At 43.9% G+C, this 24,727-nt stretch overlaps 1 protein-coding gene across 1 annotated transcript in view; it reads left to right on the top strand.

Annotated features, from left to right (window-relative positions):
- Positions 1-5,763, top strand: part of LOC105467747 (calcineurin like phosphoesterase domain containing 1) — a 135,662-nt gene extending 129,899 nt beyond the window's left edge. The window contains exon 4 of the mRNA XM_071084135.1: positions 5,242-5,763. Within this exon, the coding sequence (XP_070940236.1) occupies positions 5,242-5,471 (230 nt within the window). The 3' untranslated portion in view covers positions 5,472-5,763. The remainder of the gene's footprint in view (positions 1-5,241) is intronic.
- Positions 5,764-24,727: the final 18,964 nt, after the last annotated feature.

Genomic DNA, 24,727 nt, shown 5'->3' with positions numbered 1-24,727 from the left:
GTTTCCCCCCTACCGTTTATTTATTTATTCAGTAATTTATTATTATGGTATTGCGAAGTTTTTATTTGTTTGTTTTTAGAGACAAGGTCTCTCTGTCGCTCAAACTGGAATGCAATGGCGCAGTCATAGCTCACTGTAGCTTCAAACTTTCAGGCTCAAGCAATCCTCCCACCTCAGCTTCCTGTGTAGCTAGGACCACAGGCATGAGCCACCACACCTGCTAATTTTGTAATGTTTTGTAGAGACGGGGTCTCACTATGTTGCCCAGGCTGGTCGAACTCCTGGCCTTAAGCGATCCTCTTGGCTTGGCCTCCCAAAGTGCTGGGATTGCAGGCATGAGTCAATGCGCCTGGCCGCCTCAGGGATTTTTTAATACTTTGGGTTATAATTCAACACTAGTTTATTTCGCTACTCATATTGTTAAGCTTCGGCCATTGGGAATCCTGTCGCTTGATTCCTGTGTCCCTTTGCCATACCCCATCGTTGCAGGGTTTTTGTTTCTGATCACCGCTTTCCTTTCTCGCAACACAAGATGTTCCAGGCTCATCTGTATTTCCTGCTCAGTGCTACAGTAGCCGTTTTTCCAAGGAGCCATAGTTCCTTTTATTAGAGAATCCTTACTAGGAAGCCAGATCTGAGTGCTAGGTGCTCTCATTGCTAGTACATGCTTCTAGGGGCTCTCAGCTGACAGAGCAAGGAAGTGAATGTCTGTGTACTGGCCTGTGTATATACATATCTATAAATATTTTTATGTGAAACCACAGTGATATTGAGCTAAACGTGAATTACCACTGATACCTCCAACTCTAATCCATTATTACCATATGGATCATTTTAGCTTCCTCCTCTTCCTGTAATTTTTTTGCATTTTTTATTGAGCTATAATTCACATACCCTAAAATGTGCTCTTTTGAAGTATCAAATTTAGTCATTTTAATATATTCACAAGGTTGTGCAACCATCACCATGATCTAATTGCAGACCATTTTTACCATTCCACAGAGAAACCCTGCACCTGTCAGCAGTCACTCTCCCGTTCCATCCTTCCCTCGGCCCCTAGCAACCACTGATCTACTTTCTCTATGGATTTTGCTATTCTGGACATTTTATATAAATGGAAGCATACAAGATGGGGCCTTTTGCAAGTGACTTATCTCACTTAGCTTAATATTTTTAAGGTGCATCTACATTGCAGCATGTATCAATGCTTTATGCCTTTTCATGGTTAAATAACATCCCATTGTATGGGTAGACCACATTTTGTTTATGCATCATCAACTGATGGACATTTAGGTTGCTTCCATATTTTAGGCTCTTTTGAAAAATGCTGCTATGAACACTCACCTACAAGTTTTTGCATGGGCAAATGTTTTCTCTTGGATGCATACTTAGGAGTGAAATAGCACAATTATGGTAAATATGTGTTTAACATTTGAGGAATTGCCAAAATGTTTTCCAAAAGAACTGTACCATTTTACATTCCCACCAGCACTGTATGAAGGTTCTAATTTCCCCAAATCCCTGTGAACACTTGTTGCTTTCCATCTCTTTCATCACAGCCATCCGAGTGGATATGAAGTGGTTATCTCATTGTCGCTATTCGCATTTCCCTAAAGATAAATGATGTTGAGCATCTTGTCACGTGATTATCGGCCATTTGTATATGTCCTTTGAAGAAATGTCTGTTTAAATACGTTCCCGCTTGTTAATTGGGTTGTCCTTTGGTTGAGTTGTAAAAGTTCTTTATGTTTTCTGCATATTAGACCCTGATTAGATACATGATTTGCAAATATTTTCTCCCATTCCATGGGTTGCCTTTTCACTTTTTATGATGTTTTGGGAGCACAAAAGTTGGTAATTTTGATGAAGTTCAGTTTATTGATTTTTAGTTTGACTGCTATGCTCAGACATTTTAAAGAAATAAGATAACTATACATTTTTCCTTGCAAAGTATCAGGTTATTCAGTATTTTTATCTCCCTTCCAAATATGGCAATAATTTGTGTTTTAATTTTCCACCGAACTCCCTATCTTGACATTTTTGATTTTTAGTTTGACTTTTAACATTAAAAAATAGGTTTAAAAATAAATCAATAGTTAATTCAGTTTACTAAAATATTGGTGTTTGCTCATCATTATTTTTTTAATATTTCATCCTTTCTTTTGCTGAAGCAATTCTTTCAGTGAAGATTTAGACGTGGTAAACTTTTAGTTTTTATATTCCAAACATGTCTTTTTTTTGCCCTCGAGCTTAAATGATAGTTTAGCTAGGTATAAAATTTGAGGTCCATAGTTATTTGCTGTCAGCATTTAGAAGGCATTACTCTTTGATTCTGTTATTGTTAAGATTCCTGCTATCTGTATGATTTTTTCTTCATAATGTTTTTACTGCAGTTGTCTTTCTATGGTTTTTCTCTTTGTCTTTGCTGTACCAGTTTCATTGCACCATACATCAGTATGAATTAACTTTCATGTTTCCTGTGTAGTACTTTTATCTGAGGACCTGTGTCTTCCTTATTTCTGGAAAATTTCTGTTATTTCTTCAAATTCTTCTCACTATTATTTTCTCCTTTCTCCTCCACCAACTCCTCTAAACTTCTGCTGATCTTAATCTGTCCTTTAAATTTTTAAATTCAAAGAACTCAAATCAAGAGCATGTTCCTATTGCTTCTGTCTGGGTCTCTGTATTGTCTTCTGGTTCCTCAGTTTTACCTCTCAGTTCACTAATTTCCTCTTTGATGTCTAGAATTGATCTCATTTATTTTATTATTTTTCATAGAGATGGGATCTTGCTACATTGCCCAGGCTGGTCTCATACTCGTGGCGTCAAGCAATTCTTGCACCTCAGCCTCTCAAAGTACAGGGATTACAGGCATGAGCCACCATGCCTGGCCTATCTCATTTGTTGAGGGTTGTTTTTATTTTAAATTTTAGTGGATGCTTCTTTTGTGTCCACTATTTCTAAATGTTCATTACCTCCTATTCTCATTCAATTTATGCCAATGTTGTCTCATAACATCTTTTTATGGGTGTTAGTCCTTTATTAAGGACCCTTTGATGTCTTAAACACAGATTTGAAATATTTGTCAATTTTAAATAATTAATTTCATCTGGAGTGAATTTATGTTCCCAATTGAAGGGTTCATAGACTATTTTACCATGTGATTTCTTCATGGGCAGCAGACATTTTAATTGCAGGGTCAATTTGAGTAAGGGGTATTTTTTTGTTTTGTTTTTCCCTCATTCTTTCTCTCTTGGCTAACTTCTGTCTCTCTAGTGGTTTTCATTACCTCTACCTCCACCCCCATTCAGGACCAGGCCTGATAATAGTAGTTTAGGGCCCCACGGTAATATCGGGGAAAACATTTCGGTTCCTAGACTTGAGCTTGTGTCTCTCCTTCCTTCCTAGACTCTCAGGTTGCAATAAGCCTTAGCCCAGTGGTGTGCTGGAGACAGCTCCTACCAACCCATTAGGACCAGTCATTACATTTTAAGGAATGTTGTGAGGTGGTTGTTAAGTGGCATTAATAGTTATATAAACTCAGCATTAAATAGATTATATGAAAAAGCAAAGGTAATAAATACTCAAAACTGATCACTTTGTAATTCTTTTGCTAAATATTCCTGTGATCCATGCTCTTGAGGCTGTTGGCAGCTTTTGTATCTCTGTGGTAGAAACAGATCTGATATTCATGTAATGGGCACTACTGGGCATCTCTTCCACGTCTGGTTCGATGACATCACCTTGCAACTTGAAATCAGCCGCGACCACAATGGAAGTATTTACACCATGGAAATTGACAAACATGAGAAATCAGGTCTTTAAAAATAATAATAACATGTGAAACATTTACCAGCCTACCACTTCCCCAGCCCCAGGCAGCAGCAGCCTTCTTCAGCCTCCTTCCATAAACAGAGGCACCCACAACAGCCCTTCTTCCAGCAGTGAGCCAGGCTTTATTTTCCCCCTTTTCCCCTGAAAATGCTTTCAGTCTCTGTGATCTTCTAAGAGCTGAACTCCTGGTGACATTTTACTCCCACTCATGACTTTGCCTCTCTGTTTTGTGTCTGGCTAGTAGAGCTATTTGTTTTGTTTTTGAGCCTACCTGTGTCCTTGGGTTTTCTGGTTTACGTTTCATCCATTACAGCTGTTTGGAGCAGAGGGGGTTCATCAAATGCCAAACATGCTCTGCTATCTTAATTAGAATGCCATAAACATTATTTTTACTTATTTATTTATTTTGAGATGGAGTCTTGCTCTTGTTGCCCAGGCTGGAGTGCGGTGGCGTGATCTAGGCTCACTGCAACCTCTGCCTCCTGGGTTCAAGCAATTCTCCTGCCTCAGCCTCCTGAGTAGCTGGGATTACAGACGCCAGCCACCAGGCCCTCCTAATTTTTTTGTATTGATATATACTTGTTTATGTGTTTATTTTTCAGACAGAGTCTCGTTCTGTTGCTTAGACTAGAGTGCAGTGGCATGATCTTGGCTCACTGCAACCTCCACCTCCCGAATTCAAGTGATTCTCCTGTCTCAGCCTCCCAGGTGGCTGGGACTACAGGCACCTGCCATCACGCCCATCTTATTTTTGTATTTTTTCGTATGAGGCTTCACCATATTGGCCAGGCTGGTCTCGAACTCTTGACCTTGTGATCCACCCATCTTGGCCTCCCAGAGTGCTGTGATTACAGGCTTGAGCCACCACGCCTGGCCATTTTAAAAAATATTTTTAGTAGAGACAGGGTTTCACCATGTTGGCCAGGCTGGTCTCGAACTCCTGACCTCAAGTGATACACCCATCTTGGCATCCCAAAGTGCTGGGATTACAGGCATGAGCCACCATTCCTGGCCATAAACGTTATTTTTAAAAGACATAACTTTTGTCATCTGGATATTTCTATAGGCCTCAGGATGTTTTCTTCAGTCTCCTTTGTCTTTTCTCAAAGTCATTCACTTCATCTTCCTTCTCTCATTTTCTTCCTAGTACTTCTTTGTACTAGTTATGACAAAAGTGTTAATAATATATTTTAAGTATGAAGTATCTTTTCAGAGATTCTGTATGTCACATACACTTTCTATTTGTTGATTATATACGGAATAGTAGTACACATTTAATATGATAATTCTACATGATGGTATAATAATATACTTAATATATTACTGTTCACAGAATAAAATGCTGGAGACCCCAGGTTACCTAATGGAAGTCCTCGGCCCCCTAATGTCTTTTTCCCTTCCCTGCAGGTGTCAAAGTCGTGTTCTCCGGCCACTACCACAGGAATGCCGGGGGCACCTACCAGAACCTCGACATGGTGGTGTCATCTGCCATCGGATGCCAGCTTGGCAGAGACCCCCATGGGCTCCGAGTCGTGGTGGTCACTGCCGAGAAAATTGTTCACCGATACTACAGTCTAGATGAGCTGAGTGAGAAAGGAATAGAAGGCGATCTCATGGATTTGATCAAGAAAAAATGACAGTCCTTCCTGTTCCCGTTCACTTTTCACTTGCACTATTTTTTTTTTTTAATTTTGCCAGAAACAGCAGCTGCACACAACCCCTTGCTGAAATATAAAAATAGCCCAGGCAGGTTTGTGAATTTATGTCCTTTTGCATAAATCAGAGAGCTGGGGCCCTGTCCTGAATTTTACTCAAAATAGAACTGCGATTCCTTTAAAATGGAGCGAGAGATCCTGGAAATCAGTTTTTAAAATATTAGGCTATCTCTGCATGGCTGTTTGAATAAATTCTCCTAATGCTGTTTCTCAACTCCACTTTTGAATTGTATTGTTTTCTGGTTAGCATATGAACAAAGTCTGCCTATCAACCTCAATTCCAATCTGATATCCAAGTATGATCTTTGATAATTCCTTAAACAAACTACACCTGATTGTATTAAATTGTAGTCATAATTCCCAAAATGCGAGGCAAAACAAAGTTCATCTCCTTTCCTTCCCAGCAGAATGAACAGCTATCTCCCTTGTTGCAAGAGCCATGCAGACTTATTTTGACAAGGAGCCAAATAGCCACCATTTACTGTTAAATTCTGAGACTTCTGTTATTGCTGATGATAGAAACAGAATACAGTTGATACAGCTCGGGGCCTAAATTTGCCTTCCCGGGTGCCTAGAAAAGTCACCTTTGCACATAAATTGGCCATTTATGAAAATCTCTTCCAAGAGACTGAAACCGAAGCTCTAAAATGCCACTTCTCCAGCCGCTGGGCAGCACATTTTGAGTTTGTTCACATCCACATTCTGGCTGTGTAGTCACTCCGCAGATGGGTGGTCTCTGGGGATCAGAATGCCCCGCCACTCATGAGACTCTTCATTGTGTCCACTTCGACAGAAAAAGTGGGAATGTATGCGGAGCTCTCAAAAGAAACAAAGCAGAAATTCTGGTGGGGCCAAAACGGTGCCTTAAGCCACATCCTCTGAATTGGCCCTAACTTGAATTAAATGCACTAGTGCAAAATCCCTTGACAAAAACGCGTAGGTTATTTCCAATCAGCATTGTTCTGATGTAACCTGTTTCACTGCATCTTCTCAGCAGCTCCTGACCACTGCTCAGTTTTCTCTTCTACAGCCATTGTTCTGGTGGACAGGTAACCTAGGTACTCCAAATCCTGGCAGGAAAAATGCACAGCATTAGGAAGCAACACTCAGTAATCCTAAAATGACTTCCAAAGCTGGTTACACGTGAACTGCAAAGTCTATTAAATTAAAAGACTTTCTCGTTACAAAGTTTTAGTCAACATAGCAAAACCATGGGAAATTAAGTGGAAAGATAATTAAATATGTAAATTCATAAGGAACAAAAGACGAGAAGTTAATTATACGATAGGTTGGTGACACCATAGTTCGTTGTTATGTGCCACAAGAAAATTAAAATTTTTAAAAACTAAAGTGCTCTTCTTTTAGTGTTTTGCTGCAATCTTGTTTTGTATTTATTTCTTTACAACAGGTGTAGGTATAAGAGGTCAAGAAAAGGAGTTCGGTAAAGGGCATAGCTAATAACAACCACACATTGGGCTGGGCGCAGTGGCTCACGCCTGTAATCCCAGCGCTTTGGGAGGCTGAGACGGGCGGATCACCTGAGATCAGGAGTTTGAGACCAGTCTGGACAACATGGTGAAACTCCATCTCTACTGAAAATACAAAAATTAGCCAGGCATGCTGGTGCACACCTGTAAGCCCACCTACTCAGAAGGCTGAGGCAGGAGATCACTGGAACCCAGGAGGCAGAGGTTGCGGTGAGCCAAGATCATGCCACCGCACTCCAGCCTGGGCGACAGAGCAAGACTCTGTCTCAAAAAAGAAAACACACACACACACACACACACACATTGAGACTTGAGATGTGGTGACACTTGGATCATAAACAGAGGGCTTCGATTCCAGGATGGGGGTTTCTCCAGGGAGAAATGAAAAGGAGCTCTCACTGTGGTCTTACACATGCAAAATGCTCTGAAATGTGGCACATGGGTTTGCAGAAGGATAATGGAGATAATTGAAAGTAATGAAAATGAAACTTACCAAATCTCCTTCCCCCAAAACTTAAAAGAACTGATTTAAAAGTACCCCAAGAATATGCAAAGAAAAGGGAATCACATCAACAGATGATTGGATAAAGAACATGTGGTATGTATACACAATGGAATACTATTCAGCCATTAAAAAGAATGAAACCATGTCCTTTGCAGCAACCTGGGTGGAACTGGAGGCCGTTATCATAAGTGAAATAACTTAGAAGTGGAAAGTCAAATAGCTCATGTTCTCACTCATAAATGGGAGCTAAATAAAGTGTACCCATGAACAAAGAGTGTGGAATAGACATTGGAGACTCAGAAGGGTGGGAGGAGGGTAAGGGATGAGAAATTATCCAATGGGTACAATGTACACCTTTCTGGTGTTGGTTGCAGGAGAAGCCCAGACTTCACCACTTCGCAATATATCCGTGTAACAAAACTGCACTTGTACGCCTTATATTTATACAAATTTAATTTTTTAAAAAGGAAGAGAGAATCATATTAAATTTTCACCACTTTTTTAGTAAGTAAACAGCGGTATTTCCCAGTGGCAGGAGGTTCAGAAAGATGTAAGGAAATGTTTTTGTAGATAAGCATCTGTCATTCTGATAGGTCATGACTAGTGTGTTCACTTGCAGTTCCTTTGCCTTTAAAAAAAAGAGAATGATGTTAAAAAATAAGTGCCTTATACTGTGAAAAATGATAAAAGGACTTCCTGATTCGAAGTGCTGTGGTTTTGAATGTTTGTTATGTGTTTTAAGTGCTTTGGCTCAGAAAGGTGGGGGTCGCGTGGCCAAGGTCTCCCAACTCATCTTGGTGGAGAAGGAATGGATGTAGATGGCCCAAGGCTTGAGTCCATGCTCCGTAACACCGTCCTGTCTTGGAAAATGTTTCTCAGCGGCGAAAGGTTGCACCAGCTCAGCCAGTGGCAACACACTGAGTACGGTAATCAGCACCTTGGACAGCGTTAGCTCGAGGCCCCGGGAATTTCCTCCCAGCTCTGCAAAGCCTAAACCATACCCTGATTGCACCAGGTTCAGCGGGCAGAAGCTTGTCCAAAGGGCAGATGGTTCCAGGGGGAGGATTTTTACTGGGGGATTTAGAAACTGAGCTGAACCATCATGAGTGACGGGACACAGCCCTGTCTGCAGCAGTAACTGTCCGCAGCTCTAGCTGCTCCACGTCCGGAGTTACCACCCCAAGGTGTAGGAAACCACCAGCTGTCTCAAGGCAAGGAATGTCATCTAATGCTCCCCTTTCCGATTAATCACTTTAATTGGAGGAAAAAACAAAAACACAAGGGCATGTTACAGGGGGAAGATTTTTTGAAGTGATCTCAAATTGGATTGCAAAGGCTCAAGTGACTTTGGGAGTGGGGCTGGGAAGATGATCATTTACTTATTACAATAAATAATTTTATCTCACATCTTCAGTCATGTTTCTCCTAAGACCGGGAAGAATGGGGAAAAAATCTAGTAAGCATTATGGGACTCGCAACAGAACATTTTATCCTATTTTGTGATTTTCAGTATTAAGAGACTGTTGGTCACTTGCAGAGTTACAAGGCAAGCACTGGTTTAAACTTGAATAAGACGAGGACCATTGACCTTATATACCTATAAACAACACTGCGGTGTATATAACTGTAGAAACAGTATATACATAGTAGTTTGGTATTATAGTCTGTATTCCAATGCAGAATCTTTTGAGAAAAGGTTGCCAAAACATCATATGCATTTACTTGAACTCTTTTTTTTTCAGACAGGGTCTTGCTCTATCACCCAGGCTGCAGCCTTGAATGCTTGGGTTCAGCCAACCCTTCCACCTCAGCCTCCCAAATTAGGTGGGACTATAGGCTCGTGTCACCACATCTAATTATTTGTTTTTGTATTTGTAGAGATGGAGGTCTTGCTCTGTTACCCAGGCTTGTCTTGAACTCCTGGTCCCAAGCAGTCCTTCCACCTTGGCCTCCCAAAGTTTTGGGATTACAGGCGTTGGCCACTACACCCAGCCTTATTTGAACTCTTAATACTTTTTCCTCAAGTAGTGCCTAAAACGGTTTTGTGCAGTCACAAAAGTAGGTAGCAATATTATACTGAGCTGGGGAAAAAGAATATTTAAGAGTAAATTGCCAAGGCAAGTTCTATTAAAAGCTTTCTGTAATAGACATCAGGAATTTTTTATTCAGGTAACCTCAACAGTTTTGATTGCACATGTAACAGATAGTACTTGTAATACCGATTTTTATAACTTCATAAAATACTCCCAAGCCATGGGGGAGCTCTTATGTATTTTTTAGTGAGTATACACACACGCACATATAGTAAAAGTGGAGGATTCTTTTCTTGGAATAATGATTTCTAGCATTTATCTAGAAAAGATTCTGCTGACTAAATTTTCTTTTTCCTCCGGTGGATTTTTAAACATCAGTGCATGCACATGAATACAGATTGGATTTTTCCTTTAGGTTTTATCTGTGTAAATGAAGTCGATTAAATGTGAATAATCATGTTACCCTTCATTATTCTGGCAATTATGTTTGAGAAGTAGATTTCTTCACTAAAGGGGCTTCACAGCACACTTAGAATGAGTGAGCCACTGTGCCTTTCTAGAAATGCTTCTTGTCATCATTTTGAGATCCACTCAAACGCTCACCCCTGAAAGTGGCCTTCCTCCTTGAAATTGTTTGGCTGTGTGTCCCCACCCAAATCTCCTCTCGAATTGTAATCCCCATAATCCCCCTGTGTCAAGGGACGGACCTGGTGGGAGGTAATTGGATCATGGAGGCAGTTTCTCCCATGCTATTCTTGTGATAGTGAGTTCTCACGAAACTGATGGTTTCATGTTTGACAGTTCCTCCTTCACACTCTTTCCTGTTGCTGGGTAAGACATGCCTGCCTCCCCTTCCACCAGGATTGTAAGTTTCCTGAGGCCTCCCCAGCCATGCAGAACTGTGAGTCTATTAAATCTCTTTTCTTTATAAATTACCCAGTCTCAGGCAGTTCTTCATAGCGGTGTAAAAGTGGGCTAATACACTGTTCCACCCTATCTAAGGTTACACTGCTTGTCCCAGCATTGCTTTCTCATTCCCTTGCTTTTTTTTTTTTTTTTTTCGTAGTGCATCACTGAGAAATGTCCTTGCTTAATTATCTCGAAGTGTAAACCACCACACACACCCACCAGAATGCAAGCTCCAGACAGCAGGGACCATGTCTGTCCCATTTGCCGCTCTATCCCCAGCATCTGGAACTATGCCTAAGGGCATAGAGTTGCTGCTCAAAGAATACTCGGCAGTGTATGGTGAGTAAAGCTATATAGCTATGGCGATCACATAGTAATCTATACTGATTATCACTATGAACACCCAATTGATAGAGGAGGAAGAAAGGGAAGGAGGTGATATTCCTAAGCCTGGTAGTAGTCCTTGTGGGATTGTCCTCAAAGTGAAGTATTGTCAGCAGCTCCACCAATAACTAGCAGCATCATTGTCATCTTTAGTTCAGTACTCTCAGTGAAGAAATAGGAGGTGATAACAAAAATATTCTCCACTTGTAGTAATTCTAAGCTTAGTTCACTGAACAAATACTGTACAGTAACCAAAGCAGGTGAGCCAGACAAGGGAGTGACCCTAGACTGAAGGTTCTATGTGAATATAAAAGAGATGGCTTGAAATACAGGCATGAAACTCAGGAAACACTGAAAACTGCATCGTGGGAGCGCAGCCCAGGGACATGGTGGGAATGAATAAGATTCCTGGGAAAATCTAGCAGCACTGCAAGATACCTAAGGACAGAACCTTAAAATAGATGATTAGGCAAAAGATGGAAGTTGCAGAAGGAGTAAAGGGGAATCTGAAAACTCCAGGCTTGTGCACCCTGAACAAAAAAGGAATTGGCTCCACCTGGAGTTCAGTGGTTTAAGCCCCTACAGTCCAAACTTCCTAGAGTGAAGACATGCAAGGAACTCAAAACCTTGGTGAGTCTCCCCTCCACATTGGTCTGAGGGCAAACCACAATTGCAAAGCAGCACACCAGAGGTCAATAAAGTTCTTCTCAAAATTCACTTTTTTGGTTTTGACATGGGGTCTCGCTCTGTTGCCCAGGGTGGGGTGCAGTGGCACAATCTCAGCACATGACAGTCTCCACTTCCCAGGTTCAAGCAATCCTCCTGCGTCAGCCTCCCAAGTAGCCGGGACCAAAGGCATGCACCCCCACACCCAGCTAATTTTTGTATTTTTGGTAGATGGAGTTTCGCCATGTTGCTCAGGCTGCCCTCAAACTGCTGGGCTCAAGTGACTCACCTGCCTCGACTTCCCAAAGTGCTAGTGTTAACAGGCATGAACCACCAGGCCTGGCCTAAAATTCACTATGTATTAGACCAGAGATACCAGAGGAAGAAGCCCAGGTCACTGGGGAGTGAGGAGTCCTAGCAGGGAGACAGCCAGGGATGGGAAGCATCTGATTTGTATATCGGCTTCACACAAATCTCTTGCTTACCCCCAAAGCATGCATGAGCAGGACAGGCAGGGCAACACAAGCTTAAAGAATTGAACCAAGATTTGAATCACTTCCCAGAGGAAGCAACAGAAAGCTTACTGTTGGAGTCTGGTCAAGTTAATTGCCTGCAAGAGCCTGAACATTCTTCAGAAGAATATAACTCAATCCCAGTTCTTCACAATATAATATTCACCTTGCCCAGGATACAACCCAAAATTGCTTGACATACAACAAAACAACAAAAGCAACAACAGAAAAAAGAAAATACATTACTCTCAAAGGAAAAGACAGTCCATCCTAAGATGCCCCAGATGTTGGAATTATCACTCCAGGAGAATAGAGCAGCTACTATAACAAAGCTTTATAAAGTAAAGGAAAATATACCTAATATGAATGAAAAGAAAGGATATCTCCTGGAACACAGAAAAAATCAAATGAAAATTTCAGAACTGAAAAATATCTAAAATTTTAAAACTTACTGGATGGGCTTAATAGCAGAATGGAGGAGAGAGAAAAGAGTCAGGAAACATGAAGACAGATCAATAGAAAGTATTCATTCTAAAATACAAAGACAAAAAGGATTTTATTAAGCAAAGCTTCAGGACCCTATATCAAAAGTCTAAAGTACAGGTGACGAGTACCAGAAAGGAAAGAAAGAATGGGCCACAAAAAAATATTTGGAAAAGTGATAGCCAACAACGTCTCATATTTGGTGAAATTTAAAAAAATTAAATTCTGCATGCTCAACAAACACAGAAAACATGAGTCACGAAGCAAAATATTACTAAATTGGACTTTATAAAGATTTTGCTTTTCAGTGATATTGGAAAATGGGAGGCAAGCCTGGAAGAATAAATTGCAGCACATTTATCAGATAAAGGGCTTGTATCCAAAAGTATGTAAAGAACTGCAGCCTGGGCAACATAGCCATATCTCCAACTCCTGACCTCAAGTGATCTGCCTGCCTTGGCTTCCCAAAGTGTTGGGATTGTAGGCGACAGCCACCGTGCCCAGCCGAACCCTTCTTTTTAGAGACCAGAATGGAGGGAAGGGAAAGGGCGATGAGGCTAGGGCAGTGGGTAGAGACGTGGGATAATGTATTCAATCCATTGTTTGATAGGCACATGTCCATTTCCTGCTAATTCCTCTCTCAGAGGCACTCTGTGCTGTGTTTCATTGTGAAGCAGGTGAGGCTTTTTGGATTTATGCACAGTTAGCCTTGGTCATGTCAGGAAAGAGCCACCATCCATATAGAATGGGTGACATCTGCCTTTCACGGCATCCCTGCCTCTGAGCAGACCATATGGATGTGTTCTAGGCACTGAAGGAGAGTAGATCCAGGATGTAACCTATTACCATGATATGTGAAAGTCTTTCCTTGGTCTTCCAAGCTGTCCTTTCAGGCTTCCACAAAAACAGCTAATGATTTCATCTCATAATATTTTTGAAATACTCTCTGGATTTGCTCTCTTAAAAAGCTACCACGGAGGCCAGGTGCAGTGGCTCAAGTCTGTAATCCCAGCACTTTGGGAGGCCGAGGCGGGAGGATCATTTGAGGTTGGGAGTTTGAGACCAGCCTGGCCAACAGGATGAAACCCCGTCTCTACCAAAAATAGAAAAATCAGCCAGGCATGGTGGCACACACCTGTAGTCCCAGCGACTCGGGAGGCAGGAGAATCACTTGAACCCGGGAGGCGGAGGTTGCAGTGAGCCGAGATCAAGCCACAGCACTCCAACCTGGGAAAGAGAGTGAGTGAGACTCCATCTCAAATAATAAAATAAAATAATAAGTAATTAATAAAAAGCTACCAAGGCAGGTTTTTGGCTCAGTGGTGCAGTAACTCACGCCTGTAATCCCAGCACTTTGGGATTCTGAGATGGGAGGATTGCTTGAGTCCAGGAGTTCAAGACAAGTCTAGGCAATATAGTGAGACCACCCCTCCCATCTCTACAAATATAAAGCATTAGCTGGGCATGGTGACACCTATCTGTAGTCCCAGCTACTTAGGATTCTGAGATGGGAGGATCACTTGAGCCCAGGAGGTCGAGGCTGCAGTGAGCTGTGATCATACGACTGCACTCCAGCCTGGGTAACAAAGCAAGACCCTGTCTCTGAAAAAAAAAAAAAAAAAAAAAGGCTACCAAAATGCAATATCACACCCTTAAACCACATATTTTGGTGTGAAAAGCTATTAAAATGATACGGTATTGTATCTACCCTATAGGTCCGGGTTTTCCTGTTCTCTTATGTTGTCGTGGGATGAGATCCAACATGGTACCCTAAGGGCAGGAACAGTGTCTTCATAGCCACTGTGTCCTCATTGCCTGGCCTGGGACCTGGCCCTCCTTGTAAATGTGTGTTGCCTCCTTGTTGCTTCCTCTGTGCTGTGTTTCATTGTGAAGCAGATGAGGCTTTCTGGATTTAAGGCTTCCCTGCTCAGCAACCCAACACTGCGAACCTTCCCTCCAATTGTTCATCCATTCCAAAGACTTGTGGAGGAGGTACCGCGCCCTGTGCCTGGCGCTGGTAAACAGAGAGCAGCCTTTGTCTCCTATGAGACAACTTAAACACTGAGGTTTCCTGTGTCCCGGGCAGCCTTCTCTGCTCTCTGACGTTCCTGGGAAACCTGACGAGCACCAATCACAGTCATTACTGTGTATGTGATGACGGTTCCCACACAGAATGATTTTAAGACAAGATGAACTTCCGCTGACTGGACAGCATGATGGTGTCCCCAAAACAACTCACACACACCATTTCCAAACTTTAATTCATCTCTGTTCCCAAAGCACCTTCTCTTTCTTTTCTTTTCTTTTCTTTTCTTTTCTTTTCTTTCTTTCAAGGCAGGATTTCCCTCTGTACCCCAGGGGGGAGTTCAGCGGCACGATCTCAGCTTACTGCAACCTCCGCCTCCCAGGCTCAAGCGATCCTCCTGCCTCAGCCTCCACAGGTAGCTGGGACCACAGGCACCAGCCACCATGCCTGGTTAATTTCTGTATCTTTTAGTAGAGACGGGGTTTCCCTATGTTTCCCAGGCTGGTCTCGAATTCCCGAGCTCAAGCGATCCACCCACCTCAGCCTCCCAAAATGCTGGGATTATAGGTGTGAGCCACCGCGCCTGTCTTTATGTCCCTGTCTTGACAAATAGCTACAGCCCCTACCCACATGCCTTAAACCAGAAACTCAGGTTCTGCCTCTATCCTGTGCCCCAGTGTCTCACAACTCTCAGTTGCTAAGGCCTCGGGACTCACCTTGGAGGAGCCGCCTCCCCAGGGCCTGCTTTCCTTAGGCCTTTTCCTGGTGATGTTCCTTAGAACAACTCCTGGCCCCCCACTCTGCCCAAACTTCTTTCAGGGTCCAGCTCCCGTCTCACCCACTCCTGGACTCCCCCAGCCGTACCTGAGCACCTCCCCTGGCACCACCAGATGGGCAGCACAGTGCGGAAGTTTTCAATCCACGCATCCAAGAGCTGCTCTTGCAGTGAGCAGGCAGGGCGCAGAGCGCCACCTCCAGGGCAGCGTGCGTCTCCTCAATTCCAAGATGCACCTGTTTTTCACATTTTACTGTTTCTGAAATCAAAACCCAGGCTCGCCATCGGTGGCCTCCTTAACATGGAGAAAATGCTAGAAAGACAGATACATTTAAAAATGGGCCAGGCGTGGTGGCTCACACCTGTAATCCCAGCACTTGGGGAGAGCGAGGCAGGCGGATCACTTGAGGTCAGGAGTTTGAGACCAGACTGGCGAACAAGGTGAAGCCCCATCTCTACTAAAAATAGAAAACTTAGCCACGCATGGTGGCGCATGCCTGTAGTCCCAGCTTCTCAGGAGGCTGAGGCAGAAGAATCGCTTGAAACCAGGAGGCAGAAGTTGCAGTGAGCCCAGATCATGCCATTGCACTCCAGTCTGGGCAACAAAGAGACACTCTGTCTCAAAAAAAAAAAGAAAAAAAAGAAGGAAGGAAGGAAAAAAGAGAAAGAGAGAGAGAGAAGGAAAGAAAAAGAAAAGAAAGAAAATGGAAGGAAGAAAGGAAGGAGAAAAGGGAGGGAGAAGGGCTAAAGGGATGGAGTTAGCCCACCTGGGTTCCAGTGCTGGCTCTCCTGCTTACTCAATGACTCTGCGGCCTTGGGCAGGTAGTGTCCTGTTTCTGGGGCTCAGTTTCTTCATTTAGAAAGTGGGGACAATATAGTACCTTTCCCTTCAGGTTGACATGAGCCTACTTGACACCTTAGCACTGATACGTGAACAAATCTTGGCGGAATATAACCAAATGCTTCTGCAATATCCATTGTGTCTGTGCAGAGGATTTGCATAATAGATAATCACGGCATTGATCATCTTCAAACATCACATGTTTGTTTCTCTAGCCTCATCCCGCAGCACAGAGCCCAGCCGTGCATCCACGAGGGGCCCATGGTCCCCCTCCTCATGTGCTAAGCCTCCCAGACTGGGTTCTTAAAACTAGATTTGGGCTGGCTGGGGTGGCTCATGCCTGTAATTTCAGCACTTTGGGAGGCAGAGGCTGGTGGATATCACCTGAGGTCAGGAGTTCGAGACTAACCTGGCCAACATGGTGAACCCCATCTCTATTAAAAATACAAAAATTAGTCAAGCGTGGTGGCACATGCCTGTAATCCCAGATACTCAGGAGGCTGAGGCAGGAGAATCTCTTAAACCCAGGAGGCAGAGGTTGCAGTGAGCCAAGATTGCACCACTACACTCCAGCCTAGGCAACAGAGTGAGTGAGGCTGTCTCAAAACAAAACAAAACAAAACAAAACACTACATTTGATAGCAGAGTAGCAAAGTTTTTATAATGCAGCCTCAAAAGAACAAAATTAACTTTCCCTCTTGTCTGTAAAGGAGCAGACAACTGAGACATCAGCTATGTGGCCTGAGACTATTGTGATTACTTCCCATGTATGAACTCGCTGAGTGCTAAAAACAACCCTACTACCAAGGTAAGTATTTTTATTATTCCCATTTTTCAGATGAGAAAACTGAGACCTAAGACACTGAGAACCTGCTCAAGGTCACGTAGTGTGTGAGTGTCAGAGTTGGGATTCACACCCGAGCATTGTGGTCCCAGCACCCATGACCTCTCCACTCTAACAAGCCTCTAGCCTTCTGTGGCAGGGGGAGTTGGAATGACATATGTACTCCCTTACCCAAAAGGGATAAAGTGTGTTCACAAATAGGACCTCAGGCTTTCTTCTCTTAGACCCAGAAGCAGGTCTGCTTCTCTTGGAATCAAACACTGGAATGTAAATTATTTTCAGCCGGGCACAGTGGCTCACACCTGTAATCCCAGCACTTTGGGAAGTCAAGGTGGGCAGATCACTGGAGGTCTGGAGTTCGAGACCAGCCTGGCCAACATGGTGAAACCTCATCTCCACTAAAAATACAAAAAACTAGCCAGGCATGGTGGTGTGCGCCTGTAATCCCAGCTACTCGGGAGGCTGAGGCAGGAGAATTGCTTGAACCCCAGAGGCAGATGTTGCAGTAAGCTGAGATTGCGCCATTGCACTCCAGCCTGGGCAACAGAGTGAGACTCCGTCTCCCCCTCAAAAAAAGAGAAAGTAAATTATTTTCATCCTCAAATTATGTCTCCACTGACAAATGGAACCAAGTTTATTTATTTCATTATTCACTTTAGTTAAGTATTTTTTTTTCTCTCTCTCTCTCCAAGGAATTCCAGCAATAAAGTCACACATTACCCGAAAGATCTCCAGCAGAGGGATTTCTGGGCCAACGTTACTCACCTCCGGAGCGTCCGCAGCTCCTAGCTTGGGTGAAAGGAAAGTTTCATTAGCTTTATTTACTTCTTCCGATATAATTGGTCAGGAGAGTATAAATGCTGATGTCATGTCTAATTAGCGGTGGCCTCTGCCCTTCTGGTCACAGCACCGCGTCTGGCTTGTTTGTGTGGGTGGAGCAGTTTCACGGGGAGCATCTTTATGAACTAGCTCTCCCATGGAGCTGCTCTAATTATCATTGAAGAAAACAAGCTTTTTGATGTTCTGTAGACAGTTCAGCAACATCTCCCCAACAGGGCTGATCATTTTAACCCCTTTCCAGTACGTGACGGGCTTTTTCCACAGGTGATCACATCAGATCCTGGGGAACTAGAAACTGGGAACTCATCTCTGCTCGTCTCCATCCTGGACGCCTTGCCGATCTTGGCGCCAGTGGAATCTGTCAAGGGCTCTAAAGCTAATGGTTTGTATTGGCATGGATTTTGCCAGGCGTCCGAAATTCAGATTAAACAACCAATGCAACCATCGTGCCCCTGGGTACCATTTATTGTCATGAAATCAAACCCAGCGTAAAGGAAAACAGTTCAATAACTAAAAGATTAGTGTGGATACAGATATTCATTGATACTAATAAATTTTACAGTATGTTTTGTTTAAAAGCAAAAAGGAGTGGGGGAATAATTTGAGTTCCCCTGTGGCAGGATTCCATTGAGTTATTGAGAGGTAAAGATTTTTCACAAAGTTAACTACAGACTGAAAATGTCAATTTGACAGCAACACTTTCTTCTTGGTTCACATCATTCAGTTCCAGAAAATCAGTAAGATAAAAGCCATGCACCACTGAGGGAGAGAGGAGGTGACCTCCAGGTTCTCTTTCTTTCTCTCACACAGACACTCCTCAACCCCAATGATCTCTGCTTTTCCATCCAAACACAGGACCAATCACCGGACTCCAGTTTGCTTCCAGGATTTTATATGGCACCCTGAGGACAGCTCATTCCACCATGTCCCTAACCCATATCATCCCTCCTCTGTATGCAGACTGTAGCTTAATCCCTCAATCCAGTCTTACATTTTTTGTGTTTTTTTTTGACAGTCTCGTTCTGTCGCCTAGACTGGAGTGCAGTGCAGTGGTGCGGTCTCAGCTCACTGCAATCTCTGCCTCCCAAGCTCAAGTGATCCTTGTGCCTCAGCCTCCCAAGTAGCTGAAACGACAGGTGTGTGCCACCACACCCAGCTAATTTTTCTTTTCTTTTCTTTTCTTTTTTTTTTTGTATTTTTAGTAGAGACGGGGTTTCACCATGTTGGTCAGGCTGGTCTCGAACTCCTGGCCTGAAGTGATTTACCCGCCTCTGCCCTCCAGAGTGCTGGGGATTACAGGTGTGTGTCACCGCGCCGGGCCCAGTCTTGTGTTCTTGTGCACCCACACAGAACACTTCCTTTCCCCCTTTCTGCCTCTCCTTCTCTCAATTTTCCTCTGAAGCCCCCAGAGCTCTAGTTTCTGTGAAACAAATCCCCCTGTATTCTCAGCCTCTCCTCTGAGTCCTGAGCCCCTCTCACTCCTCGTTTTACTTTGTCTGCGACTCCCTCTGAGTAGAAGCTGTTCCCTCCTCCATGTGCCACTTTCCTCGATGCCCATAAACCAGCTGGGGGCCTCCCAGTTCCCCAGCATGCCCTCCACTGCCTTTCACTCATTTCCTTTATGCGTTTTAGAGACAGGGTCTTGTTCTGTGGCCCAGGCTGGAGTGCTGTGCTCTGATCATAGCTCACCACAGCCTTGACTTACGGGCTCAAGTGATCCTCCCGCCCAGTCTCCCAAGTAGTTGTGATTACAGGTGTACACCACCACACCTGGCTAATTAAAAAAAAAAAAAAAAAAAAAAAAAAAAAACGTAGAGATGGGGTAGGGAACTATGTTTCCCAGGCTGGTCTTGAACTCTTGGGCTCAAGCAATCCTCTCGCCTCAGCCTCCCAAAGTGCTAGGATTTCAGGTGTGAGCCACTGTGCCCAGGCTTTACACTCATTTCTACATTCATTCAGCAAATTATCGGGTACCTACTCTGTGCCAGGGATATATCTAATGGCTAATTCTCATGGAAATCATCCACCGATTTCCTGGCGAAGACTCATCCCTCTTTTATAGAAGACTCTCGGACTTGATTAATAGTCTTTCTGATCACCCAAATGTAACCTCCCTCCAAGGTGACTTAGTGTCTATGGGAACTACCCACCTGTGATGGACACCTGTGCAGCACCCATTATGCTTTGTTTTTTCTTTTTTCTTTTTTCTTTTTTCTTTTTTTGAGAGGCAGTCTCGCTCTGTCACCCAGGCTGGAGCGCAGTGGTGCAACCTTAGCTCACCACAACCTCTGCCTCTCAGATTGAAGTGGTTCTCCTACCTCAGCCTCCCGAGTAGCTGGGATTACAGGTATGTGCCACCACACCCAGCTAATTTTTGTATTTTTAGTAGAGACAGGCTCATATTGGTCAGGCTGCTCTCGAATCCATGATCTCAGGTGATCCCCCTTGGCTCTTGGTTGGCTGCAATTCCTTACTGGCCAGAGGTCTTTGTTTCTTACCACGCGTCTCTCCATAGGCTGCCTTGAATGTCCTCGTGACCCCATGACATGGGGGTGGGCTTCCCCCAAAGTTAGTGATCCAGGGGAGAGAGAATCTTCAAGATGGAAGTCATCGTGTTTTAAAATCTCATCTTGAGAGTGACATACCATCACCTCTGCCATATGCAATTGGTCACAGAAACCAAGCCTGGTACAATGTGGGAAGGGATCACACCTTACAGGGTGTAACAGCAGGAGGTGGAGAACATTGGGTGCCGTCTTGGAGGCTGGTCCCACAGTGGGGGAGAAAGACAGTAATCAAACATCACACTAATGCACGTGTCATTGCAAACTGAGCTATGTGCTCTCAAAATACAGCCCATGGTCCTGTGAGAGCGAATAACAAGGGGTCCAACTTAGACATAGGTGGAAACCAGAGATGAAACTTTGACATTGCCTCTAAGGGATGAGTCAATAAGAGACGAAGAAAGGAAAAAGGGCATCCTAGGCCATTGGTTCACAACCTTGATTGCTCATTGGAGTCATCTGAGGAGATTTTAAAAATACTGTTGGCCGAGCATGGTGGCTGACACCTGTAATCCCAGCACTTTGAGAGGCTGAGGTAGGTGAATCACCTGAGGTCAGGAGTTTAAGACCAGCCTGGCCAAGATGGTGACACCCCGTCTCTACTAAAAATACAACTAGTCGGGTGTGGTGGTGGACGCCTGTAATCCCAGCTACTCGGGAGGCTGAGGCAGGAGACTCACTCGAACTCAGGAGGTGGGGGTTGCGGTGAGCCGAGATCACGCCATTGCACTCTAGCCTGGGCAACAAGAGCGAAACTCTGTCTCAAAAAAGCAAAAAAATACTGTTGCCCAGACTGCCCCTCCAAAGACTCTGATCTAAATGGTCTGGGGTAACGCCTGGGCATTAGGATTTTTTCAAGCTCCCAAGGCAATTCCAATGTGCAACCATGTTAGAGAACAATTGTTCTAGGATAGGGAACCACCTACAAAAATGTCTGTTACCAGAGGGAGACTAACATGCTTGAGGAACTGAGGGCCAGGAGGGCTGGAGGGTGGAGAGTGCAGAAGAGGGATATAGAGTGGGGACAAGAGGTGGGCAGATGCTGGACCTGATGATGCACCTCAGAGGACGTGCTAGGGAGGCTGGGCTTGGAGGTACAAGGAGGGTAGAGGAGTGACATGATCCAATGGACATTTCCAAAAGATGCCTCTGGCTCAGGTTCATGAACAGATTGGAGGGGAGCCCAAGGGTGAGGGTGCCAGATCTGGAGTGACAGAACCTTGGTTCCAATGGTGACAGGCGATGAGGACTTGGACTAAGACAGTGACAGCAGGTGACAGCAATATGGTGGGCAGAGTCAAGAGTTCTATGTTGGCTGGGTGCAGTGGCTCATGCCTGTAATCCCACCACTTTGGGAGGCTGAGGTGGGCAGATTACAAGGTCAGGAGTTCGAGACCAGCCTGGCCAACATGGTGAAACCCCATCTCTACTAAAAACACAAAAATTATCTGGGAGTGGTGGTGGGCACCTGTAGTCCCCAGCTACTGGGGAGGCTAAGGCAGAAGAATTAGTTGAACCCGGGAGGCAGAGGTTGCAGTGAGCTAAGATCACGCCACTGCACTCCAGCCTGGGGGACAGAGCGAGACTCTGTCTCAAAAAAAAAAATCCAATGTTACCAATTCTTATGATCCAATCAAAGCTTTTGATTTGACAAATGGGAAACTGAGGTTACAGAGATGACAGGGCTCATTCAAGATAATTCCATAATAGGATAAAGCGAAAGGAAAGAGAAACCAGCTTGGCCCTAACAACCTGTGGTTTAAATGATAAACAAGACCAGAGAAGAGAAAAGGAAATGAGGATGAGAGCAGCAGGCGAAGATGAAAGAAGACACATCTAACACACACACATACACACATGCTCACATGCTCACAAATGAGAAGACCAAAAGGTCACTGGCAAGTTGAAAAATGGATGGTGTAATTATAAAGCTGTCTGAAATGCTAGCCAGGGTCAGCCCTGTGACCCGTCCTTCCGTGCCTGGCAGGGACACTGGGGGAGGGCTGGGGAAAGCTGCCAACGTGCTTGACATTCAGCTTCTGTGGCGGGGGGTGGAGGAGTGTTCCACGCCATGCCTTGCCTCTGTTCTCCATGGCAGAATCTGTGACTTTCTCTCCAAGACAGCCCAAGCCTGTTGATAGCCTGTCCCAACTCTGTGGTCACATGGAGAAAGGTTATTTCCAGCACCCCACTTTTAGCCGCACATTAAACAGATGGGGTCCTTCCTTTTCTGTTGGTGATGATCCCCTGCCTCTAAAGAGGTGACTTTTTAGTGTCTTTCTTGAGAAAAGGAAATGGTGACTCACATCTCACCAGCCTGAAATAATTAGTTTCAGGCAAATGCATGTAGATATGGGTAAATACTTTAAAGTGAAGCCTTCTAATCAATAGTCTCTATGTTTATCAGGAAATGAGCAGATGGTGTGAGGTTTTCTAAAAAACACAGAGACCAGAAACAAATAATTCCATGACATCCTGGGTTAGACAGATCATTAATTGGGTACTAAATTCTACTGAAGGTTTAGGGAAGAATATATCATTCTGAAATGTTAGAGCTAGAAGAACCCTCTAAGAAAACGTAGTCTAGGGATGGCCAATAAATGGCACTCTCAGCATCACGTTCCCCCTCATACCCACACCAGACATTAATAATTCATCACAGTACTACTGACCTCTGAGTCCTCCTAAAGACAGTATTCCAGGCATGCATTATCAATCATGGTTATCACCCAAGATCTGCATTATCTTTATATAGTAAAATAAAATTTTAAAACTCAGTGCCTCAGTTACACTAGCCACCTTTCCAGTACTCAGTAGCCACATGTGGCTACTGGACAGCGCAGAATAGAACACTTCAATCATTGCAGAAAGTCCACCTGGACACCCCTAGAACCATATTTCCCAAATGGCAGTCATTTTTAATTTATATTTTTAATATATCATCTTCACACTTTTTGCCACATTGACTTGTTTTATTTGTTTGTTTATTTATTTATTTATTTATTTATTTATTTATTTATTATGAGACAGAGTATCGCTGTGTTGCCAGGCTGGAGTGCAGTTATGCAATCTCAGCTCACTACAACCTCCACCTCCCAGGTTCAAGCGATTCTCCTGCCTCAGCCTCTCAAGTAGCTGGGATTACAGGCACATGCCACCACACCCAGCCAATTTTTGTATTTTTAGTAGAGACAGGGTTTCACTGTGTTGGCCAGGATGATCTCTATCTCCTAACTTCATGATCTGCCTGCCTTGGCGTCCCGAAGTGCTGGATTACAGGCATGAGCCACTGCGTCCGGCCACACATTGACTCTTTTTTACAAAAAAATTATCTAATAAGGAAATGTTTAAAATTATCAATGGAAATGGAAAGCCAGTTTACTTTTTTTTTTTTTTTTTTTTTTTTTGAGACCAAGTCTCACTTGTTTTATTTATTTATTTATTTATTTTGAGACAGAGTCTCACTCTGTTGCCAGGCTGGAGTGTAGTGATACAATCTTGGCTCACTACAACCTCTACCTCCTGGGTTCAAGTAATTCTCATGCCTCAGTTTCCTAAGAAGCTAGGATTACAGGTGTGTGCCACCACACCTGGCTAATTTTTGTATTTTTAGTAGAGATGGAGTTTCATCATGTTGCCCAGGCTGGTCTCGAACTCCTGACCTCAAGTGATCCACCCACCTGGGCCTCCCAAAGTGCTGGGATTACAGGCATGAGCCACCACACCCAGCTAAGCCTTTCTTATTGATTTCAAAGTACCATGAGTTGCACACTCTCATGATTAGCATGGATTGGAACAACCGTGAGAGGAAGAGGAGTTTGCTGAAGGTCACTAAACAGGAATGGTGAGAGGAAGGGGGATGGCACGTATACACACACACACAAGCACACATGCTCGCAGAGGCATTGTAAACAGTGGTTATCAGGTGGGTTCAGGTCTAGGTTTCTCCAAGTTAGAAAATGTCTCTGAGCCTCAGTTGCTCCATCTGTAAATGGGGAAAGGGTGAAACAGTCTTGAAGGATCCCCGAAAGTCAGATTTCTCAACCTCAGCAATGTCAACACTTTGGGCTAGATCATTCCTTGCTGTGGGGGCTGTCCCATGCACTGTAGGATGTTAGCAGCATCCTTGGCCTCTATTCACTGGATGCCAGTAGCACTACCCCTCCCCTGGCTGTAACAACCAAAAATGCTTCCAAACATCGCCCAGTGTCCACTGGGGGGCAAATTCACCCCTGGTGGAGAACTACTGCTGAAAGGATGAGAGATGATGTATGTAAAATAGCTCACAGTGCCTTCTACGTAGTAAGTG

This window comes from Macaca nemestrina, chromosome 18 (genome assembly GCF_043159975.1).
Source record: "Macaca nemestrina isolate mMacNem1 chromosome 18, mMacNem.hap1, whole genome shotgun sequence".
NCBI classification, from domain to species: domain Eukaryota; kingdom Metazoa; phylum Chordata; class Mammalia; order Primates; family Cercopithecidae; genus Macaca; species Macaca nemestrina.
Note: the sequence above shows the minus strand (reverse complement) of the source record. Positions and strands in the feature narration are given on the sequence as shown.